Genomic DNA, 18,544 nt, shown 5'->3' on the forward strand with positions numbered 1-18,544 from the left:
CGTGCCGCCCCCCCCTCCCCGCACCTCTCCCGCGGCCCGGCGCGCGCGCTCCTCGCGGCTCCCCCCAGACGCGCTCCCACAGGAACTTCCGGCAGCGCGGCGGAAGTGACGCAGAGCGGCGCCGGGAACGACCGGGCGGCCATGGTGGGAACGGGCAGCGGATCGCGCTGGGAACCGCGGCCGGGCCGGCCCCGACCGCGCCCTCAGCGCGTTATCGGCGGCACGGCCCCGCCCTGCTCCCGGAGGCTGACGGGTTACGGGGACGGGCCCCCGCCGGTGCCACCGGCGCGCACGGCAGGGCCGCGACTCAGGGACAGCGCACAGCTCTGCACCGCAGCGTGTTTATTGTCAGTCACGGCCGGTAGCGGCCCCGCACGCCGCTCGGTGGAGCCTCCAGAGCGGCCCCGCCGCCCCGTGTCTGTCCCGCCGCCGCGGAGCCGCTGCCGAGCTCCGGGAAGCCGGTCCCGCCCCGGGCGGGCTCCCGTTAGGAGATGAAGTGAGTCTGGGGGGTGATCTGCTCCAGCTTGTGGTCGGCCGGGTTCGCCGAGGCTTCGTAGTTGCAGATGGTGACTTCGTGGCGATGGGCCTGGGTGGAGAGGAGCGTTTAAAATCCGCGAGAAGGAACCGCAGCCCCTCCCTCGCTCCTGCTCTGCTCTCACCTCCGTCCACTCCCCTTTCAGCCCGATGTAAAAAATCTTGGTTGTCTCAGCTCCGAAGTTCTTTGGGAAGTGCATGGAGAGGTGGTAAACGTTGGAGAAACGGGCGATTCTGGGGGAAAACACAGCCTGAGACCAGAGCTGCTCCTGTGGCTCGCCCTGGCCCCAGCAAGGGGGGACAGCACGCCAGGGTGATCCTGCACCCCAGCAATTCCTGCCCCAGGCTCTGGGATGGAGCTTGCAGAGGGCAGGGCAGAGCTGGGGAGGAGAAATCCTCCTGTGAGGCCCTGCCCTGTGCTGAGCCTTCCCGTGGCAGGCAGGAGCAGCCCCCAGGCCCCTCTGGCTCCTACTTGGTGGGATATTCCAGCTCTCCCAGGGGATCCCGGCTCAGGCTGAAGGTCTGCTCCGCCTCCTTGGCTGTGTCATCAAAGGACATGTGAGGAATGTTCCTGAACCTGGCAGGACAAGGAGACCCAGGCAGTTATTAACAGCAGGCCAGCTAATTGGATTCCATCCATTAACACTGCCCGGCTTCTTCTCCACAAAGAAATGGAGCGGCTTTGTCTTCAGCAGCGGCACAGTGCCCCCAGCTGGGGAGGGGAAGCTGCTTTTACTCACAGCCTCATCTCAGCCGGGTGTGTCCCGTCATCCTCGCCCATCACGATGACTCCTTTCAGCTTCACGCTGCCCGTGAACCTGCCCAGGCACACGGCTGGTCACCCCGGGCAGCCCCAGGGCAGGGCAAGGAGCCCTGGCCCAGCCAGGACGGGGCCAGGGGGGTGGAACTCACGGGATGTTGAAGAGCAGCTCCTCGTCGTCGTCGCTTTCCACGAACTGGGGAGAGAGAAGAGCAGGTCAGGGGACACAGGGGACAGCTGCAGGGATCACCCCAGCGGGGTTCAGGGGGCCCCACGGGACCCTGCTCACATAATCCCACAGTGTTTGGGATTGGAAGGGGCCCTCTGGAGATGTCCCAGCCCAGGCAGGGGCACCTGGAGCAGGTGGCACAGGGACACGTCTGGGTGGGTTTGGGATGTCCTCACAGAGGGAGACCCCAGCCCTCCCTGGGCAGCTGTTCCAGGGCTCTGCCACCCTCGTGGAAAGAAGTTGGGGTGGAACTTGTTGTGTTTTATTTTATGGCCATTGCTCCTCGTCCTGTCCCTGAACAGAGCCTGGCACTGTCCTCTGACACCCCTGGGGATATTTTATGGTTTGTGGGGTCCCCTCTGACACCCTTAGGGATATTTTATGGTTTGTGGGGTCCCCTCTGACACCCCTGGGGATATTTTATGGTTTGTGGGGTCCCCTCTGACACCCCTGGGGATATTTTATGGTTTATGGGATGCCCTCCCCACTCCAGACCGACCAGGCCCCGCTCCCGCAGCCTCCCCTCCCCAAGGGCGATGCTCCAGACCCCAAACCATCTTTGTGGCCTCCGCTGGACCCCCCTCCAGCAGCTCCTCCCGTCCTGAGAGGCCCAGGCCCGGACACCGCTGTGCCGAGGGCAGGATCCCCTCCGTTCCCGGTGCCCGCCCCGCTCCCGGCCCCACCTGCGAGCGATCCCCGCGCTCCTCCCAGGGGCGGAACACGGTGGCTCCGGAGCCCTCGCGGCGCTCGTTGAGGCACTGCAGGCGCTGCCGGTCGATGCGCAGGTACAGCCCCCAGGCCGCGCCGCGCTCCGCCGCCTCCTCCCCGCAGCAGCGGCACCGGCCGGGCCCGTGCCCGTGCGCCATGGCCGCGCCGGGACCGCCCAGCGCGCATGCGCGGCGCCGGGGACACGCCCACAGCGTCTCAGGGCACGCCCCGGTGCCGCATAAACCACGCCCATAATGCTCGTGGGGCACGCCCATCTCGCTGACGTCACAGCATATATTAATCAGACTCGCCCATGTGTTTATAGCCACGCCCACGCAAACCGGTGATTGGTCCGGTGTGTTGTAACCACGCCTATGTGGGCGTGGCGTGGCTCTGCACGTGCTGAGCCCGTGAACGGCCCGGTGGTCCCGGGGAGGGCTCCCGGGGGTCCCGGGGAGGGGTCCCGGTGGTCCCGGGGAGGGGTCCCGGGGGTCCCGGGGAGGGCTCCCGGCGGTCCCGGCCCGCCCCGACCCCACCCGGGGAATGGCGAAGCTGCCGCTTTCCCGCAAAGGCTCCGCGGGTATTTTCCGCGGGGATCGTCCCAAGCAGCGCAGGAATGGGAGCAGCACCCCCGCCGGGATACCGGGGCAGGATACCGGGGCAGGATACCGGAGCATCACCCTCCGAGGAGCCACGGAGGTTCCCCAAGGTGTGTTTAACATTCGTTGTCAGTGTCAGGAAAGAACGAGCAGCCACAGTCCAGTGTTTGGCTTTTATTGAGACATGATTCTCCTTCTTTTTCATATAACTTATCTAATTAAAATATTCATCTTAGTTACCACAAAAAAAAAAGGAACATAGAAAATTGTATATATACACAGTTTGGGACCAAAATACAAATACGAGTCCAAGTCACTCCCCATCCTCCTCCTCCTCCTGCAGGGATGGGGGGAAGGGGAAGAGGCAGCTCTGCTCCACCCTTCAGTGGTGGAGCACAGAACAACTGCACAGTGCCACAGAGCAGACCCCAGACTCTGCCTGCTGTGTCCCCCAGGGAAATATCCCACTCTGCTCCCAGCTGAGGGCCGTGCCCGCCTCTCCCCGGGCTGGATTTAGTGCCCGAGCACAAGGAAGGGAAGGGTGAGGGGCTGGCATGGCCGCTGTGAGAGCAGAGTCACGCCAGGGTCACCTCCCTGCAGTGCCACAAGGAAAACACGGACACAGCTGGCAAACCTGGAGCAAAAAGCTCTGGGAGGGAAAGAGCATCTCCCCAGAACAGCAGTGCCTGGGCCATGCCCACAGCTGCCTGTGGAGCTGTGAGATCAATTCATTGGCAGTTTAGCAGTGCCCAGAATTGCTCTTGGCCACTGCCCAGATCCTTTGCTCAAAGCTCCATCGTGTCTGAACAACGCCAGGCTCTGCTTCCCTCCCCCTGCCCCGAGTACAGAGGAGAAATAAACAGTAGCACAAGGGTCAGCAGAAGAGAATATATTGTTATCTAATTAAAAATACAGCAAAATTAAATACAGCAAAAACACGGGAGAGTAAGGAGCCATTATTTTACAGCACAACACACACTGAAATGCTGCACGGGAACATTAAAGCATCTGGGACTGTGACAAACATACAGCACGTGAGAGTCTGAGAACATTTTTCCAAGAATTCCAAACTAAACAAAGAACAGACCAAATAAACAGGAGACAGGTGTTCAGAATGGTTTTAAAGAAAGACATGCCTTTAAAGGAGGTGGGAAAAAAAAGGAAAAAAAACAAACAACCCAACAGAAAGCAGAAGCAAAAGAGGGATTTTTCTAGAGCCCTCCAGGGAGGACCCTTCACAGCAAGGTTTCCCCCGGTCAGTGCACACAGACAGCTCCACGGGTTTGGGATTTGACTGCCACGGAAAGCCAGCAGCAGAGCTTCTCAGGAGCTGCCAACAACAACAGCATCCACTACCAGCATCTTTTCCACCCAGACAGCAAAGTCCTAGGGCAGCAAATATGGCTTGGAACAGGAGAATCCCTCCCCTCCCTGACCCAGTCGGACCCCGGAGCCCTCCCAGAGGGGCCTGGGGTCTCCCCAGCCCCATCCTCTGCTTGCAGCACCCCTGGGGTTCCCTTTGGGGCAGACAAAACACAAGCAGAAACCTTCCCCAGACTCACCCCCCAAGCAGAAACCTCCCCAGCAGCACAGCACAGCTCCTGGCTGTGTCCAGCCCAGCTGCCATCCCCACATCCTCAGCAGGGCTCTGACCTCTCCAGGAGCTCCAGGGCACTCCCTGGCATTCCCAGCAAGCCCCTTGTCCTTCCTGAGCTCCAGCTCCTCACACACCAGGTACAAGGGAGCCTTTGGAACTCCTGCTCTGAAGGACACACACGTGTTACAACAGCCACATTCCGTTGCTCACTTCCCTCCAACCTCATTCAAGTGGTTTCAGGTTCAAAGACCAAAATCCTTGGATTCTTCCAAAGAAGGGACAGAGCAAAACGTACAGGGAAAAGACAGGATTTAGGCACCAGCTTCCCAACTGGAAATAAATCCATTGCAATTCCACACAGAAAACAAGACAGAAGAGTTCCTTCCTTCTTCCCATTAAAAGAGGCAAACAACGCCTTCACTGGTATTTAAAAACTGTTTTCCATTGCAAAGTCCTCTATCTCTCTCCAGATAAAAAGTTAAAATCTGACTTGATGCACAGTAAAAGTTCTCCCAAATCCCTGGCAGTTTCATTCCCAGCAGCCAGCAGAAGACAACAGCAGCAGAGGAAACGTCCCCAAAGGCTCTTGGCATCCCTGCAGGACCACAAAAGCACCTGTACAGGATCTACAGCAACAGCACAGAGAGGGTCAAGAGCTCAGATTTTATTGACACACACGAGCAGGGAGCAAAGCCTCAGGGCTGGATGCACTTGCCAAAGGACTGGCAAGTGGCTGGGCCACTGGTTCTACCTGTCCCAGAGTCTCCAGGTGAGACTTTGGGCCCAGCAGGTACCAGATGACAGGAAAGGCTCCTGAGACACCCAGTGTCCACTCAGATGGATTCCAGCTCGAGTCACCAAGGCTGACCCCAGGACTGGGGAGGGACTACTGGGAGCAACATAAATAAAACAACAGGGTAGAGGGGCAAAATATTAATTAAAACCATTTTATAATTTATTAAGAGGTTAAATAGTAAATAAGTCTCTGGATCTTCCACTCTCAGCAGGTGCCAAGATTTCACATTTTCCTGTGTCAGGAGATTCTGTACACCCTTCTTTTGATGGATGACAAAGCCAGAAACAGAATGTTGAGGACAGGGGGTAAAAGAGGGGGGCTTGACACTCAGAAAGGGACCAGAATAAAAGATAAAATACTGTGCCGTCATCTTGTGCAGATTGAAGCTTCTCCCAGCAGCTGCAGCCTCCGAAGAGTTCAAGGATAAGGAAGGGCTCTTTGGGTGCCTTCTCCCCCTCCAGTGCCACTCCTCCCCAAGAGAGAAAGGCCCAGCTCAGCACTGCAAACTTATCTCCGAGAGAACCTGTTTTTGAAAGCTTTGATAGTCTTTGCCATCATTGGTGCAATTTCTGCAAAAGAGAAAAAAACAAAAAACAAAACCACCACTGAATGAAACAAAAAAGCCCCCACATGAAAGGAAAAGTGATAGAAAAAGAGCTGAGAGCAATTGAAAGCTGCAGCCCTGGCAGACACGAGTGTTTGAGCAGGGCCCATCAGAGTTTTTAGGTCACAGACTGAGGAGAAGGCACTGCTCTCTGCACTGCATCAACACAGATCCCTGGTTAAACCCTCCCTGCTTCCTTCCTGAGAGAGCTGCACTCCCATTCCAAACAGCTGGACAGACACAGGGCAGCAGGAGGACAGACAGAGGTTCTGCCTCACTGGTACCACCAGGACAGGCTGATGCAGTCAGCTCTGAGTGGGTGAATCCCATGTTTCCCTTTGCTGCTCCTCACACAACAAGTTTGAACAGAGAGAGAGGACAGACACCAGCATCAACCCTCCTGCAGAGCCTGGAATTCTCCCCCAGCAGAAGGAGAAGCTCTAAGAGGCCACAGGGATGTGCTGCAGGTTGTACTTACTCTTCACAGGGGGTTTCCTGGGGTCGTAGGAGGAGAAGGTGCTACCTGAAGATGGGACCGAGTGGGCGCTGCTGGTGCTGGGCCCGTCGTAGGACTGCTCGTCACTCGCCCGAGCGTGGCTTTTGCTGGATGTGTACAGGACTGGTTTTATTCTGCAACACACACAGGACAGGCATTGCCACAACAGATTCACCGTGGCTTGAGGCAATTCTACAGACACAAGGCACGTTTGTAACAGCGGCAGGGCTGATACAAGGTGGGACCAGCAGTGACCTGGATCTCGGCGCTTCCCAGCAGGAAACGGGTGATTACAGTTACAAGTGTCCCTGCAAAAGGAGCTGCCAGACACACAGTATCCTCCCCTGAGCTTCAGGGGGCAGCTGGCAGGAGGCCCAGAGCAGCAAGTGCTACAGAGAAACACTCACTTGGTCTTCTCGGGCAGAAGAGGGCCTCCAGTTCCAAACTTCTCCTGTCTCCTCCGAACGTCCCGAGGGGGCTTCGCTGCAGAGTTCACAAATGCCATCTTGGCCACTCTCCCTGCAAGAGGCCAGAGGGAAACATCACTTACATCCAGCTGGATCTAAAGGAGGCTCCACACTGCCTGTCTTACTACTGATACTTCATCCACCTCTCCCCAGTCCATCCATTCCAAAGAAATAGTGACAGTTTCCTTCCTAAGGTCTGAACCTCTCGCAGTGAGAGATCAGACTGATCAGCTCAGCAGTCCTCATTATGTTCACCCAAAAATCAGAAATGTTTCCCCCCACCCTGGGGGGACAAGCCACAGGGAACAGGAACCTGCTCATCATTACTGTAAAATACTGAGCTGCATCAACACCATCACGCATGAAAGCAAGACACCGCTAAACCACAGAACAAAGGAGCACACAGAGCTAAGCAGCTCCTAAACCAGACTTGTGTTGAGCCCCAAAGGGCTGCCCCAGCCCCACCTTTGGGTTTGTTGGCGTGGGCAGAGCCGATGTTGCGGGCCAGCATGAGCAGGCGCTGCTCGCGCGCGTCGTGCAGCCGCAGGTACATCTCCCGCCACGACTCGAACTCCTCGGGCTTCTCGTTCTTGAAGTCTCGCAGGCAGTGGTTGTGCCACAGCTGATCCGTGTCCTCCACCAGCACCTGAAGCAAACCCACACAGAGCTGGGATCCCTCCTGGCTCCTGCAGTCCCCTTTCCCTCGGCAGCAGCTCGGTGCTGGTGGAATTCCAGCAGGGCCCACGTGCTGCAGTGCCAGGAAGTCAGGAGTAGCAAAAGGCAGCTCTTGCAATGGAAAGGCTTTGTCTGCCATTCTGCAGGTGAGGACAGCCCTGCACATCACGTCCCTTCTCCCAGGCCAAGGCACTCACATGGTTACATTCCTCAATGCGATACAGCTGCTCTGGGGTGCACCTCTCCAACACCGGCTCCAGCACGGAGAAAGGGACTCCACCCACTTCATAGATTGCTAGAGAGAGGCAAGAAGCACAGGGTATTAATTATCCTGCTCCTTCCTTGCCAAGGAAAGGGTTTGACACCTTGAAACACAGTGAAAAAAATGCAATGTTGCACAATACCATTCAGCATGAGGGGAGGAGAAAGGAACCTCAGGCACCAATATCTCCAAGTTGAGAAATATCTGTGCGAGCTCCATTTGTCATAATTTCCAGTGCTTAAGCACTGCTTGAAAGCATTCTAGGTGCTGATCCCTGCAGCACCTGGACTTCCAGTGGGATTTATCCCATGTTGGGAACAAGGGGGAACTGCTGGGGTCTGTACCAAGTTGTCAAAATTTCAGTGCACAGTGACTCTGAGACAAGGACAGGTACTTACAGTCAATGTTGTTACTGAGGACCCTGATACACTGCTGGTACAGGGACATCATCTTTGGGAGGTAGGCAGTTTTGGAGCCAGAGTACACCTGCATTTTGGAATTTAACCGCCGGCCTGTGAAACCAGCTTCGCTCTCCTCCACTGGCGAGGACACTGCTGTGGAGGGAAACACTTGGAGTGAGGAGGGGACAGAGAAAAGAAAGAGCCTGTCCTGATAAATGGCACAGGAGCCACAAATTGGAGTCACCCAGAAGTGACCTAAAGGGCAAAGTCTTCTCCAGGAGACCTGCAGAGCAAGTTCAGGAAGGGCAAACCCAAAGCCCGAGCCCCAAAGAAGCATCAGTGAAAGATTCTTCTCATTTCTGCTGGAGCACGTGGGAAGCAGCTGCTTTTTCATCTGAAACCTCTGCCCTTGGCAGACCCCACCAGAAAGACTTGAACCCAGCCCTGCTCTCTCCCACAATCTGGCTCATTCCAAACCCTTTTTCCTGCCCAACATACCTTTCCTTTTTGTCTGGGAGCAGGTGATGGACTCGATGGAGGGAAGAGGACGATAATTGGCCTGGATGGGGGGCAGGGGGATGTCTGGTAACGTCGGGACCACATCTAAAATTATCTGGAAGGAGAGGATGGACGTGGAATAAGACAGGAATACAGCAGAATGTGACATTCCACCAGGGTACAAACAGCACTGAACTGTGGGGTTTTTTGCTTATTTTGAATTAAACACTCAGTGCTGCTCAGTTTGCACCAGAGAACAACCTCAGGGGGTGGCTGCCCATAGGAAGAAGCCAAAATTTGGGATCTGAATCATTCAGCACCTTCCAGAAAGAGCCAGCCATGTTTTTAACCTTTTCAGGACAAGCAGAAGCATTTCCTTGATCTCAAACACTCATTTACCAGTTCTGCCTCTTCTCCTCTTCCTGCAAAAAACTTTGCGCTGTTGGAGGAGAAGGGAACCTCAGAAACTGAGGGAAACTGAAAACTTTGATATGGAGTTTTATGAAGCACTTATTAGAATGAATGGCAAAGCAAGATTTAAAATGCTGTTAAACCTTATAAAAACCACTTTGTGAAGAGCCAAGTGTTTCAAAGTTGAGTAAAAAGATGAAACAGTAAACATTTTACATATTAGTCCCTATTTATACACCAAACCCTGGCACCCATGTGACAAAGGATCTGCACAGAAATATTGCTCATTTTCCAGGCTTTCACAAAAGAAGGCTTGTCTTCTGGAATGACCTGCCTTGTGCCATCAGTACTCCCATTTCTGGACACTAAAAAAGGTCCATTTTAGAGAAACATAAATACTTGAGAGGGAGTTATGGGAACCTCTTTAGCAGGAGATGCTCTGCAAACTGGGCTGGATTCTAAGCTCACACCCAAAGGTGTTTTCTTACCAAACCTTACCCTCTTTGGTTTAGGAGGCTCTGGGGTTTTCTTCTCTGCCTTTTTCTCACTTGTTCTCTTGTGGCTTGGACTTTTCTGACTGGAGCTCGAGCTGTTGGTACTGGCTTTGGATCCATTCTGTTTGCTGTGCCCTCGGTCTTTGTCCCCAGCTGACCCAGCCGAGGGTTTGACCACTTTCTTTTTCTTTTTCTGGGGCTGGTCATAGCTGAGATATGACTCAAACGACATTGTAGGTTGTTCAAACTCATCCTCTGCTTCCCCCTCCCCAGAATTTGAGGAAAAACCCACCGATTTTTTGTCCACATCCGAGATTTTGCGCTTCCCCTCCGCAGACTTTAAGCTCCCAGACCCCCCCTTTTCCTTGATCCTATTTCCTGAGTCACTCTCAGCTTTCCGTTTCTCTGAGTTAGAGCTCTCCAGGCTCTGCTTGGACTTTTCCAATTTGCTCTTCTCAGAGTCCCGATGCTTTTGCTTCTTGACATGGTTGTCCAAAGATTCCTCCGAGTGCTGCAACGAGTGCGACTTCTCCTTCCTGGAGGAGCCGCTGTCGCGATTCTTCTCCTTTTTGCTGCCCTCTGACGTCCTCTGCTTCTCCTTGCCGGCCGCTGCCACGGGGGATTCTCGGAGCTGCTCTTTAAAGGAAGCCTTGTGCAACCTCTCTGGGCTGAAGGCAGAGCTCCTGTCATCCCCTCTGCCGTCGAGTCGCTGCTTCTTGTGCGAGGATTTGTGCTCTTTGCTCCGGCTCGCGTTCCCTTTGTCGCAGAAATCGCCGGAGCCGCGCTCCCGGCCCGCGCCGGGCTTCTCCTGGAAGCCGTGCCCTTTACTGGCTTTCCGAGGGAATGGTGCTGGTTCTTCCTGCTCCTCGGAGGCGTAAGGGTCTGTGTCCACATCCTGAGGGCTCTCACTGGCCTCAGGTGACACAGCCTGCCCACAGTCCGAGTACTCGTGGTCTGAAGAGAGCACCGGGGAGGATCTGCCCCAACCCTTCCCCTGGTGGCTGCTATAGCTGTAAGTCTCATAGGCCTTCTCAGGCCTAGGATACCTTTTGGATTTCTTTTCCCTATGATCTGGGCTATAGGACTGGCTGCAAGAAGGCTGGAAGGGTTCTGAGTATTCCTGGTCAGCCTCCTCATCCTCTCTGAGGGAGGATTCCTGATGCCTTTTGCTCGAGCTGCTCCTCTCGTAGTCACGGTCTTCAGAGTCCAGGTTATTTCTGAAGGGAGGAGAAACCAATAAGAGTTAGATTAATACTGCCCAACGTGAATGAAAGAGCCATTTCCTGGACTGGAATATCTCTCATGGAAGACCAAAGGCTGTATTTGGTAGCTTTGTGGCAAAAATCCCACTAAATCTCTAAGGAACAGCCAATCAGGGATTTAAAAACTGCATTTCTAATCCAAGAATTGATGAAGCACTTTTATTACAACCAGAGACAGAACCTTGTCTGTGCCTGCACACTCCTGGCTGTGTGATGCTGTGGGAAATGTCCCCCAGTTCCCCAGTTCAACACGTGGGAATACCACTCCTTTAAATTCCATTAATAACTGGGGTTTATCACTCAAATCTATTTGATCTCTGCTGGGTTCAACACAGCTTTGTTACTGCCACATGCCTGCTAGCAATAATTTCCAGTTTCCATAGGATTCTGGCTCATGAAAGCATTCTTTCAATTTACTTGGGCCTAGAACTTTCTGCCTTCAGAATGATAAAATGAGAAGCAAGCAGATTCCATCTTTTGCTTTATTAAGGGCACTTTTTTTGGCATCTCCTGTTAATCTCTTCATCAAACTGCAAATTCTTGAAAATTGGCCCAAACTTCCACCTGAAACTGCAGCTGTCATCATCCCAACACTCCAGAGCCAGCAAATGCAGGAAGTTTCTGCCAAAACAAGGCAAAACCCCCAGGCAGAGCTCACATATTGGTTTTACAAGTTTTTCCAGAACTTTGGCCAGAGAGATTTGAACTATCCACTGAGAAAACATTCCCAAAGCTCATCCATGGGGCTCACTCACCGCTCTGCCTCCTGGGCCACTGGCACCAGCTTCTTCCACCTGGCCACCAGGTCCTTGGCAAAGTCTCCCACCAGCTCGTGTTTCCTCAGGCTGTTCACAGTCTTCCCAACTCCTGTCTCCTTCAGGAGAGAGCCATGAATCCATCTTAGCAAAGCAGGAATTCTCACCCCTGCTAAAGTCCCTAAAGAGTCAGTGAAATCAGCACACTCCCTACTGCTGTGAGGGAGAAAGTTCCTTGATCTAACAGCAAAGATATCACTTTTATTATGTCTTTAGCTCTTTATATCACTCACTACATGTAAATCAAAGGTTAGTTCTACCTCAGACAAACATTAATTAATTGTATTAATAACCCAAGTCAGTATTTACCATGAGAGCTGGCGAGTTTGAAGACAGAAGCTGTTAAAAACTGTAAGGATTAACACTTCCTCATTTCCTGCTGATTTGTTATTGCTGGGATCTGCTCCAACTCTCTTATCCCAGTCAGGTGTTAAGCTTTTGGGAGAACTGAGCGTGACAAACCATCCTCCATGGCTTCCCACCTGCCCTGGCACGCTCCTTCCCCGTGCCTGGCACTTGCAGAGCCTTATCACAATCATGCCCTGTCACTGGGCTGGAGCAGGAGGCCGAGGGGACACAGCCTGCTCCAGGGAAAGCAGCCCCTGCATGGAAAACAGCAACACCTCCCTGACTCAACAGACACGAGGAAAAGCCCCTGAGATTTCACAGCTCTTACCACCAGAATGTCAACTGTGATGGGCAACTCTGACAGCCTCTTCAGACTCTTCAGCAGCTGTGGAGACAAGAGGAGAAGGGTTCAGGGTTGTCACACAGAACCACAGACGGGGATTGGGGAGGAAGAAAATGCTGCACTGCCTGAGAGCTTGTCAGGAAGATCCAAGTGGCTGGCAGCTGCTGTCTCGCTCCAAAAAAGCTCCTGAGAAGCTGAACACGAGGGCCAACTGCAAAAAATTCTTGTCTCTGCCCACAAGAACCCAGCAGAAAGTCTCGTAACGCACTCAAATATTGTTTGCTTCACACGGGACTGCAGCTCCAGTCTGGCTTAAAGCACTGGGAACAGAAACACACAGCAAGAGGAAGAAAGGACTTGAAAGCCTGTGACTCTCAGAAGGTGGTGGTGGAATCACACCCCTTGGCAATAACAAGGGGAAGGAAGATTTCTAGATGCTCTTAAAGACCTAAGAGGGGAACCTGTGTCTCCACTGCCGACAGGCTCTCTTCAATCAGGTGCTAAAACAGCATCTGATCCCTTCCAAATTCCTTCCCTCTTGCTCCATTATTTTCTCTTTCCTTCACCAAACACCAGAGAAGTGGTTTTTTTCCTCCACACACCCCAAGCAAGGTTCTGCCAGCATCTTCAGCTGCTCCATGGGTCAGGGTGGGACAAGGAGCCCTCTCCAAAGAGGAGCTGGTGGAGTTTGGCAAGAAACAGCCTCAAGCTGAACCAGAGGAGGTTCAGGATGGACACCAGGAGAAACTTCTTCAGGAAGGGGTGGTCAGGCATGGGAATGGACTGCCCAGGGAGGTGGTGGAGTCACCATCCCTGGAGGTGTGGAAAGACTGACCAGACACGGGGCTCTGGGCTGGCTGGCAAGGTGGGGATCAGTCACAGGTTGGACCTGGAGATCTTTTCCAACCCTAATGATTGGGGGATTCTGAGTGAAGGGGATGTTCCTGTCCCTCTGCCAGCCAGGTGGTTTGGGACATGGCCTCACCACGATGTCTGCTGGCTCTGTAGCTACAGTACATGATAGAACACATCTGACAGCAGTGTTGCCCCTCACATCATTTCCCACAGCTCAGCTACAGCCAGAGTCCAGCCTCATCAGCATTCCCATTATTACAGCCCCTATACAGCCCGGGCTGTGCTCAGCACTCCTATGCTATATGCCATACAAAGGGCTGCCCCTGATCCAGAAGATCTTCTCTTTAAAGCTCAAATCAGCACTGTCAGCCTGAGCTGACACACCCAGGCACCCCCACGGCCACCGTGCAAGGACCAGAGAGGTTTTCAGTCTCCTTCCTTTAGAGGAAAGGAGTTCCTTTAACCTGTTTGAGGAGCGCTCTTGCTTTCAGGGAGGAAACACTCCTCAACACCCAGAGAAGGGTTCCTCTGATGTAAGCAAAACCACAACTTCTGTTCACTAGAAACCACTCCTTTATATTTAGGACCTAATAACTGTGACAGAAGGTTTCGGTTTTCTGGGTTTAGAAGAGTGAACACTGATACCAAGAGTGGCTGCTCTTGCCTTGCCAGCACAGCTCCTCAACAAGTGCACTGGCAACTGAAGCCCTCAAACCAAAGGCAGCAGGGACACAGCCCAGCTCTGCTGCCTCTCCTCAGACTGCCTGCCACAGTTCAGGGGCCAGGATCCCTCTGGGAAAGCCAAAATCCTTCTGGGATTGGTAATAAAGGAGTTTGGACTTGTGTGCACAAAGGGGAGGACAGGAAAGGAAAGGATGGATTTTTGTGCTGGATACAAAAAGAGTAAACCAGGACAATATGAAAGCAACAGCATCTCTGTGAGGTAATTAAATTCATAGAAAGGTTCCTTCAGAGCTTACAAAATCCCATTGTGAGAGTAAGGACCAAAGGAGAACTCATTCTGTTGTCCCTAAATCCTCCCAAATATTTTCTAGCTACACCCCACTGTAGCATCTCCCACAGTTCTGTTTGCTTTTTAGTTATTTGCTGCCTTCAGGGCTGAATTCCAGGAAGAGAAGTGCTGCTCTCAATGGGAATGCTGTTCTCTGTGTGGTTGCAGACCAGGGGAGCCACACACTTGATCCAGAGGAGCTCATGAGGAGCTGAGTTATTCCACAGCCACTGCAGTCGGATCCTCCGTGGAACACAGGTCCTTGTGCATGAGATGCACCAAGTGAGACAGCTTTGATGCAGTGAGGCTTAAAAACTCATACTGAACTTTATTTCCTTTGGAAACAAGCTGATGGAGTTCACCCCACTGAGGCTTACAAGGACACCAGGAAGAATTTTGGACAACAGGAGGAATTTCTTCACAGAAAGGTGGTCAGGCATTGGGGGGAGGTGGTGGAGTCTTCATCCCTGGACATGTTCAAGAAACAACTCCATGTGGAACTCAGCTGATATGGAAGGGTTCAGTCAAAGCTTGGACTCGATCCTGGAGGTCTTTTCCAACCTGTAACAATCCTGGGATTCTAAATCTGGCAGCTCATCTTTGAAATAAAACCATGGTCATACAAATCCTGCGAGGAATAAGGCGACCAGGTGGGAGACAGAGAACACCAGGCTTGAGTCTTGTGAGACACACAGGACAAAGCTCTTCTAAAACAGCCCAGCACAGGGCAGGGTGTCAGTAAATCAAGACACAACCCATAAAAGTGAGTTCCAGCTCCAATCAAGTCCTGTTGAACATGGGTGGATTGTTTTCTTTCCCTGAAAGAAGGCAGCCAGACCGTTACGACACTAAAAACACACACGAATATCAAATTGCTCCAGCACAGCCTGGCCTCCATGAAGATGCTCTTGCTCATGTTTTCCTTCTCCTCTTTCTTCCCATAGCCCTGGAGCAGGGCTTGTACCTCCTCTGCTGGAAAAAAAGGACATTTTCCAAACCATGACAGCACTGTCCAAGATTTCACTCGCACTGTTCCGTGCCAGCAGCCCAATTTTCACGCAAAACCAGGAATAGCAACACTTTACACCTTTCAGCAAGACAGTGAGTTGTAGGTGATACTGGACAAATATTATTCTTTCACTTTCCTGATAAAGTATTTTGAAAGGATCAGGCAAGAAAAGTGAAGACTGGAAATGGTGTAAGGCTGGGCAGCACCCAGGGATGCTGTGGATTTGTCCTGATGATGGGGTAAAATTTCTTCAGCAGGAAGGTTCTCACAAAATCCATCAAGACAATGCAATGGCAACTAAATTCAGGCTTTAAACCACTAATGCTTCCAAGGATATGGCTGGAGAAGTATCAGAAATAAAGAATATAGGTCACAGGGCCTTTCTGCTGGGGAAGAAAAGAGCTTTTCAAGTAATTACCCTGCTTTACCTCCTCTGCCTGCCCTTGCAAAACCGCCCAGGATCAACAGAGCAAGAAACGACTTCACACCACGAGGTCACTGGAGAAAGAGTTGGGCTGTGCAAACACTGCCCAGGGCTTGCAGTGCCCCAGAAACACACCAGCAGATCTTGCCCCGAGCCCACACAAGGGGCAGGGAACAGCAGCGCTGATTCTGTGCACAGAGTGCTGAAACAATATTGCAAGTCTTGCCCACGATCTCAGCACCAGGAAGCTCAGACCCCCTGGATGTGACTCCTTGGCAGTCCCTCAGCTCCATTTGGGGCTCCACCAGTTAAATAAACCTGGCTGAGGGTGAGAAGAGTAACCAGATCCCATCGCATCACCCCCAGCCAGGCTGGAGCTCCTGCAGGGGCTCCCATTTCAAAGGGTCAGCACTCCAGCATCCTCTCCTCCTCCTCCTCGTCCTCCTGGCTGCTGGGAGATCTCGGGAAGCGAGTTCTGCAGGTGTTTGTTTCGGTGGAACACAGTCAGCCCAGCACGGAGCAGCTGCACAGCCCTGCCTGCCTCCTCTTTCACCTGAATTACACAAAACGTGAACCCAACACGTGTGAATACCCCCAGCAGATGCTCCCCCTTCCAAACAGGAGAACGGAGTAACAGCATGCCCGAGTCCCACCGGAATTCCAAATCTCACTAGAAAAACCAGCAGGACAGTCACTGTCACCAGCCGAATGTCACCGAGCGCAGCGAGCCCGAGGCAGGTCGGGGCAGCACCGCAGCTGCTGCGGGCACACACAGCACACATTTTGGCAGCGGGCACATTCCCCTCGTGGAGAGGGGCCAGAATTACCAAGCGAGTCCCCCCAAGGCCAGAGGGAACGGAGGGGACAGAGGCAGCCCCGCTCCGGGAGCCGGGTGCCCCCGGCGGTGCCTCCCTGCGTGGGCTCACCCGGCTCCGCCGCCAACACGTCACCGGGGCAAGGCTCTTCCGGAGAGTTCTCCGCTGCCCGTCTGCCCAGCCGGGCCACCCCAAAAGGGACCCCCGCCCGCCACTGCCACGGGGGGACCCCAAAAGGGAGACCCCAAAAAGGAGATTCCAAAAGGGACCCCCGCCCGCCACTGCCACGGGGGGACCCCAAAAGGGAGACCCCAAAAAGGAGATTCCAAAAGGGACCCCCGCCCGCCACTGCCACGGGGGGACCCCAAAAGGGAGACCCCAGAAAGGAGATCCCAAAAGGGATCCCTGCCCGCCACTGCCACGGGGGGACCCCAAAAGGGAGACCCCAAAAAGGAGATTCCAAAAGGGACCCCCGCCCGCCACTGCCACGGGGGGACCCCAAAAGGGAGACCCAAAAAGGAGATCCCAAAAGGGACCCCCGCCCGCCACTGCCACGGGGGGACCCCAAAAGGGAGACCCAAAAAGGATCCCTGCCCGCCACTGCTAAGGGAGACCCAAAAAGGGACCCCTGCCACCACCGCAAAGCCTGCCACGGGACCCCTGCCACCACCCCAAATCTGCCCCGGGACCCCTGCCACCATCCCAAATCTGCCCCGGGACCCCTGCCACCATCCCAAATCTGCCCCGGGACCCCTGCCACCACCCCAAACCTGCCCCGGGACCCCTGCCACCACCCCAAACCTGGCCCGGGACCCCTGCCACCACCCCAAGCCTGCCACCGGGGGGACCCTAAAAAGGGACGCCCGCCCACCGCTGCCACGGGGGCACCCCACAAAGGACACCCGCCCGCCGCACCGGGACCCCCCAGGGCCTGCGAGCCGCGGACGAGCCCCGGGCAGCCCGCACGTCTCAGCCCACGCAGCGCGGCCCCGGCCGGGCACGGAGCCGCACGCAGGGCAAGCCCCGGCGGAGGGAGGCCCTGCCCCGCGCCCCGGCGCTCCCGACCCCCGTGCCCACCGCTGGCACCCCGGCGGGTTGAGGCAGGCCCCCATACCTTCTTGGGCTCGGCGCTGCCCGCCAGCCGCGCCTGGAGCCGGCCCACAACTTCCAGCACCGACTCCGCCATTTTTACTGCTGGAGAGCCGGCGGCGGCGGAAGCGGCTTCAGCGGCCGCCGGGCCCACGGCGCTGCCCCGCCGCCGCCGCCATCTTGGCTGCGGGCAGGAAGCGGAAGCGGCGGAGCGCGGCCTCGGCCATGACGGGTGCGGGCAGAGGATGGCGGGCGCCATGTTGGGGGCTGGCAGCGGCGCCATCTTGAGTGCTGGCAGCGCCGCGCTGAGGGGAGAGCGGCACCGCGGCTCCGTCAGCTCCGCCTCAGGACCGGCTCACACAATCCCGGCTGGAAGGGACCTCTGGAGATCGTCCAGTTCAACCCCCTGCCCAGGCAGGGGCACCTGGAGCAGGGGGCACAGGGACACGTCCGGGTGGGTTTGGGATGTCCCCACAGAGGGAGGCTCCAGCCCTCCCTGGGCAGCTGTTCCAGGGCTCTGCCACCCTCGTGGAAAGAAGTTCTTCCTCATGTTGAGGTAAAACTCATGGTTTTGTTTATGGCCATTGCTCCTCATCCTGTCACTGGGCACCTCTGAACAGTTTGGTACTATCCTCTGACAGCCCTTGGGGATATTTTATGGCTTTGTGGGGACCCCTCTCATTCTTCTCATCTCCAGCCCAGCTCCCACAGTCTCTGTTCATCAGAGATGCTCCAGTCTTTTAATCATCTTTGTTCCCTCTTTCAGACCCACTCCAGCAGCTCCTCATCTTTTCTGGAGCCCAGAACTGGACACATTTTTTCCTGACACAATGTCACTTCACACCTATTCCTGTTGCCTCCAAATAGTGGGGTTTTTTTTGGGATTGTTGAGGATGTTCTTGCAGTGCTGTGTCTCAGCTGAGTCTGGATCTAAGCCCAGCCCATTCCAGGTCTCAATTTGGACCTGAGTCCAGCCCATTCCAGGTCTCAGTCTGGATCTAAGCCCAGCCCTGTCCAGGTCTCAGACTGGACCTGGGTCCA

The 18,544-nt window shown here is 54.7% G+C and overlaps 3 protein-coding genes across 4 annotated transcripts in view; all 3 read right to left on the bottom strand.

Annotated features, from left to right (window-relative positions):
- The window catches only part of LYPLA2 (lysophospholipase 2), a 9,232-nt gene extending 9,055 nt beyond the window's left edge, over positions 1-177 (bottom strand). Inside the window, exon 1 of the mRNA XM_041417455.1 lies at positions 25-177. The gene's annotated coding sequence lies outside the window, so the exon portion shown is untranslated. The remainder of the gene's footprint in view (positions 1-24) is intronic.
- A 150-nt stretch (positions 178-327) lies between these two features.
- On the bottom strand, positions 328-2,521 carry PITHD1 (PITH domain containing 1). Its single transcript, XM_041417407.1, has 6 exons — positions 2,207-2,521; positions 1,447-1,490; positions 1,275-1,352; positions 1,007-1,111; positions 660-768; positions 328-586 (listed from the first exon to the last, which is right to left on the bottom strand). Exons 1-6 carry the CDS (start codon positions 2,504-2,506, stop codon positions 485-487), a joined length of 738 nt encoding a protein of 245 aa, XP_041273341.1. The 5' UTR covers positions 2,507-2,521; the 3' UTR covers positions 328-484.
- A 2,839-nt stretch (positions 2,522-5,360) lies between these two features.
- Positions 5,361-17,681, bottom strand: ELOA (elongin A). Of its 2 annotated transcripts, none has more exons than XM_041417364.1 (11): positions 17,529-17,681; positions 12,285-12,341; positions 11,549-11,667; positions 9,536-10,748; positions 8,627-8,741; positions 8,126-8,278; positions 7,663-7,760; positions 7,256-7,436; positions 6,731-6,842; positions 6,306-6,457; positions 5,361-5,792 (listed from the first exon to the last, which is right to left on the bottom strand). In XM_041417364.1, exons 1-11 carry the CDS (start codon positions 17,598-17,600, stop codon positions 5,731-5,733), a joined length of 2,334 nt encoding a protein of 777 aa, XP_041273298.1. In that variant the 5' UTR covers positions 17,601-17,681; the 3' UTR covers positions 5,361-5,730. The 2 variants fall into 2 exon arrangements, with proteins under 2 accessions (XP_041273298.1, XP_041273297.1); XM_041417363.1 differs by having other exon boundaries at positions 8,126-8,281.
- Between the last annotated feature and the right edge of the window lie 863 nt (positions 17,682-18,544).

Source organism: Onychostruthus taczanowskii, unplaced genomic scaffold (assembly GCF_017590055.1).
Source record: "Onychostruthus taczanowskii isolate IOZ18803 unplaced genomic scaffold, ASM1759005v1 scaffold56, whole genome shotgun sequence".
Classification (NCBI taxonomy): Eukaryota; Metazoa; Chordata; class Aves; order Passeriformes; family Passeridae; genus Onychostruthus; species Onychostruthus taczanowskii.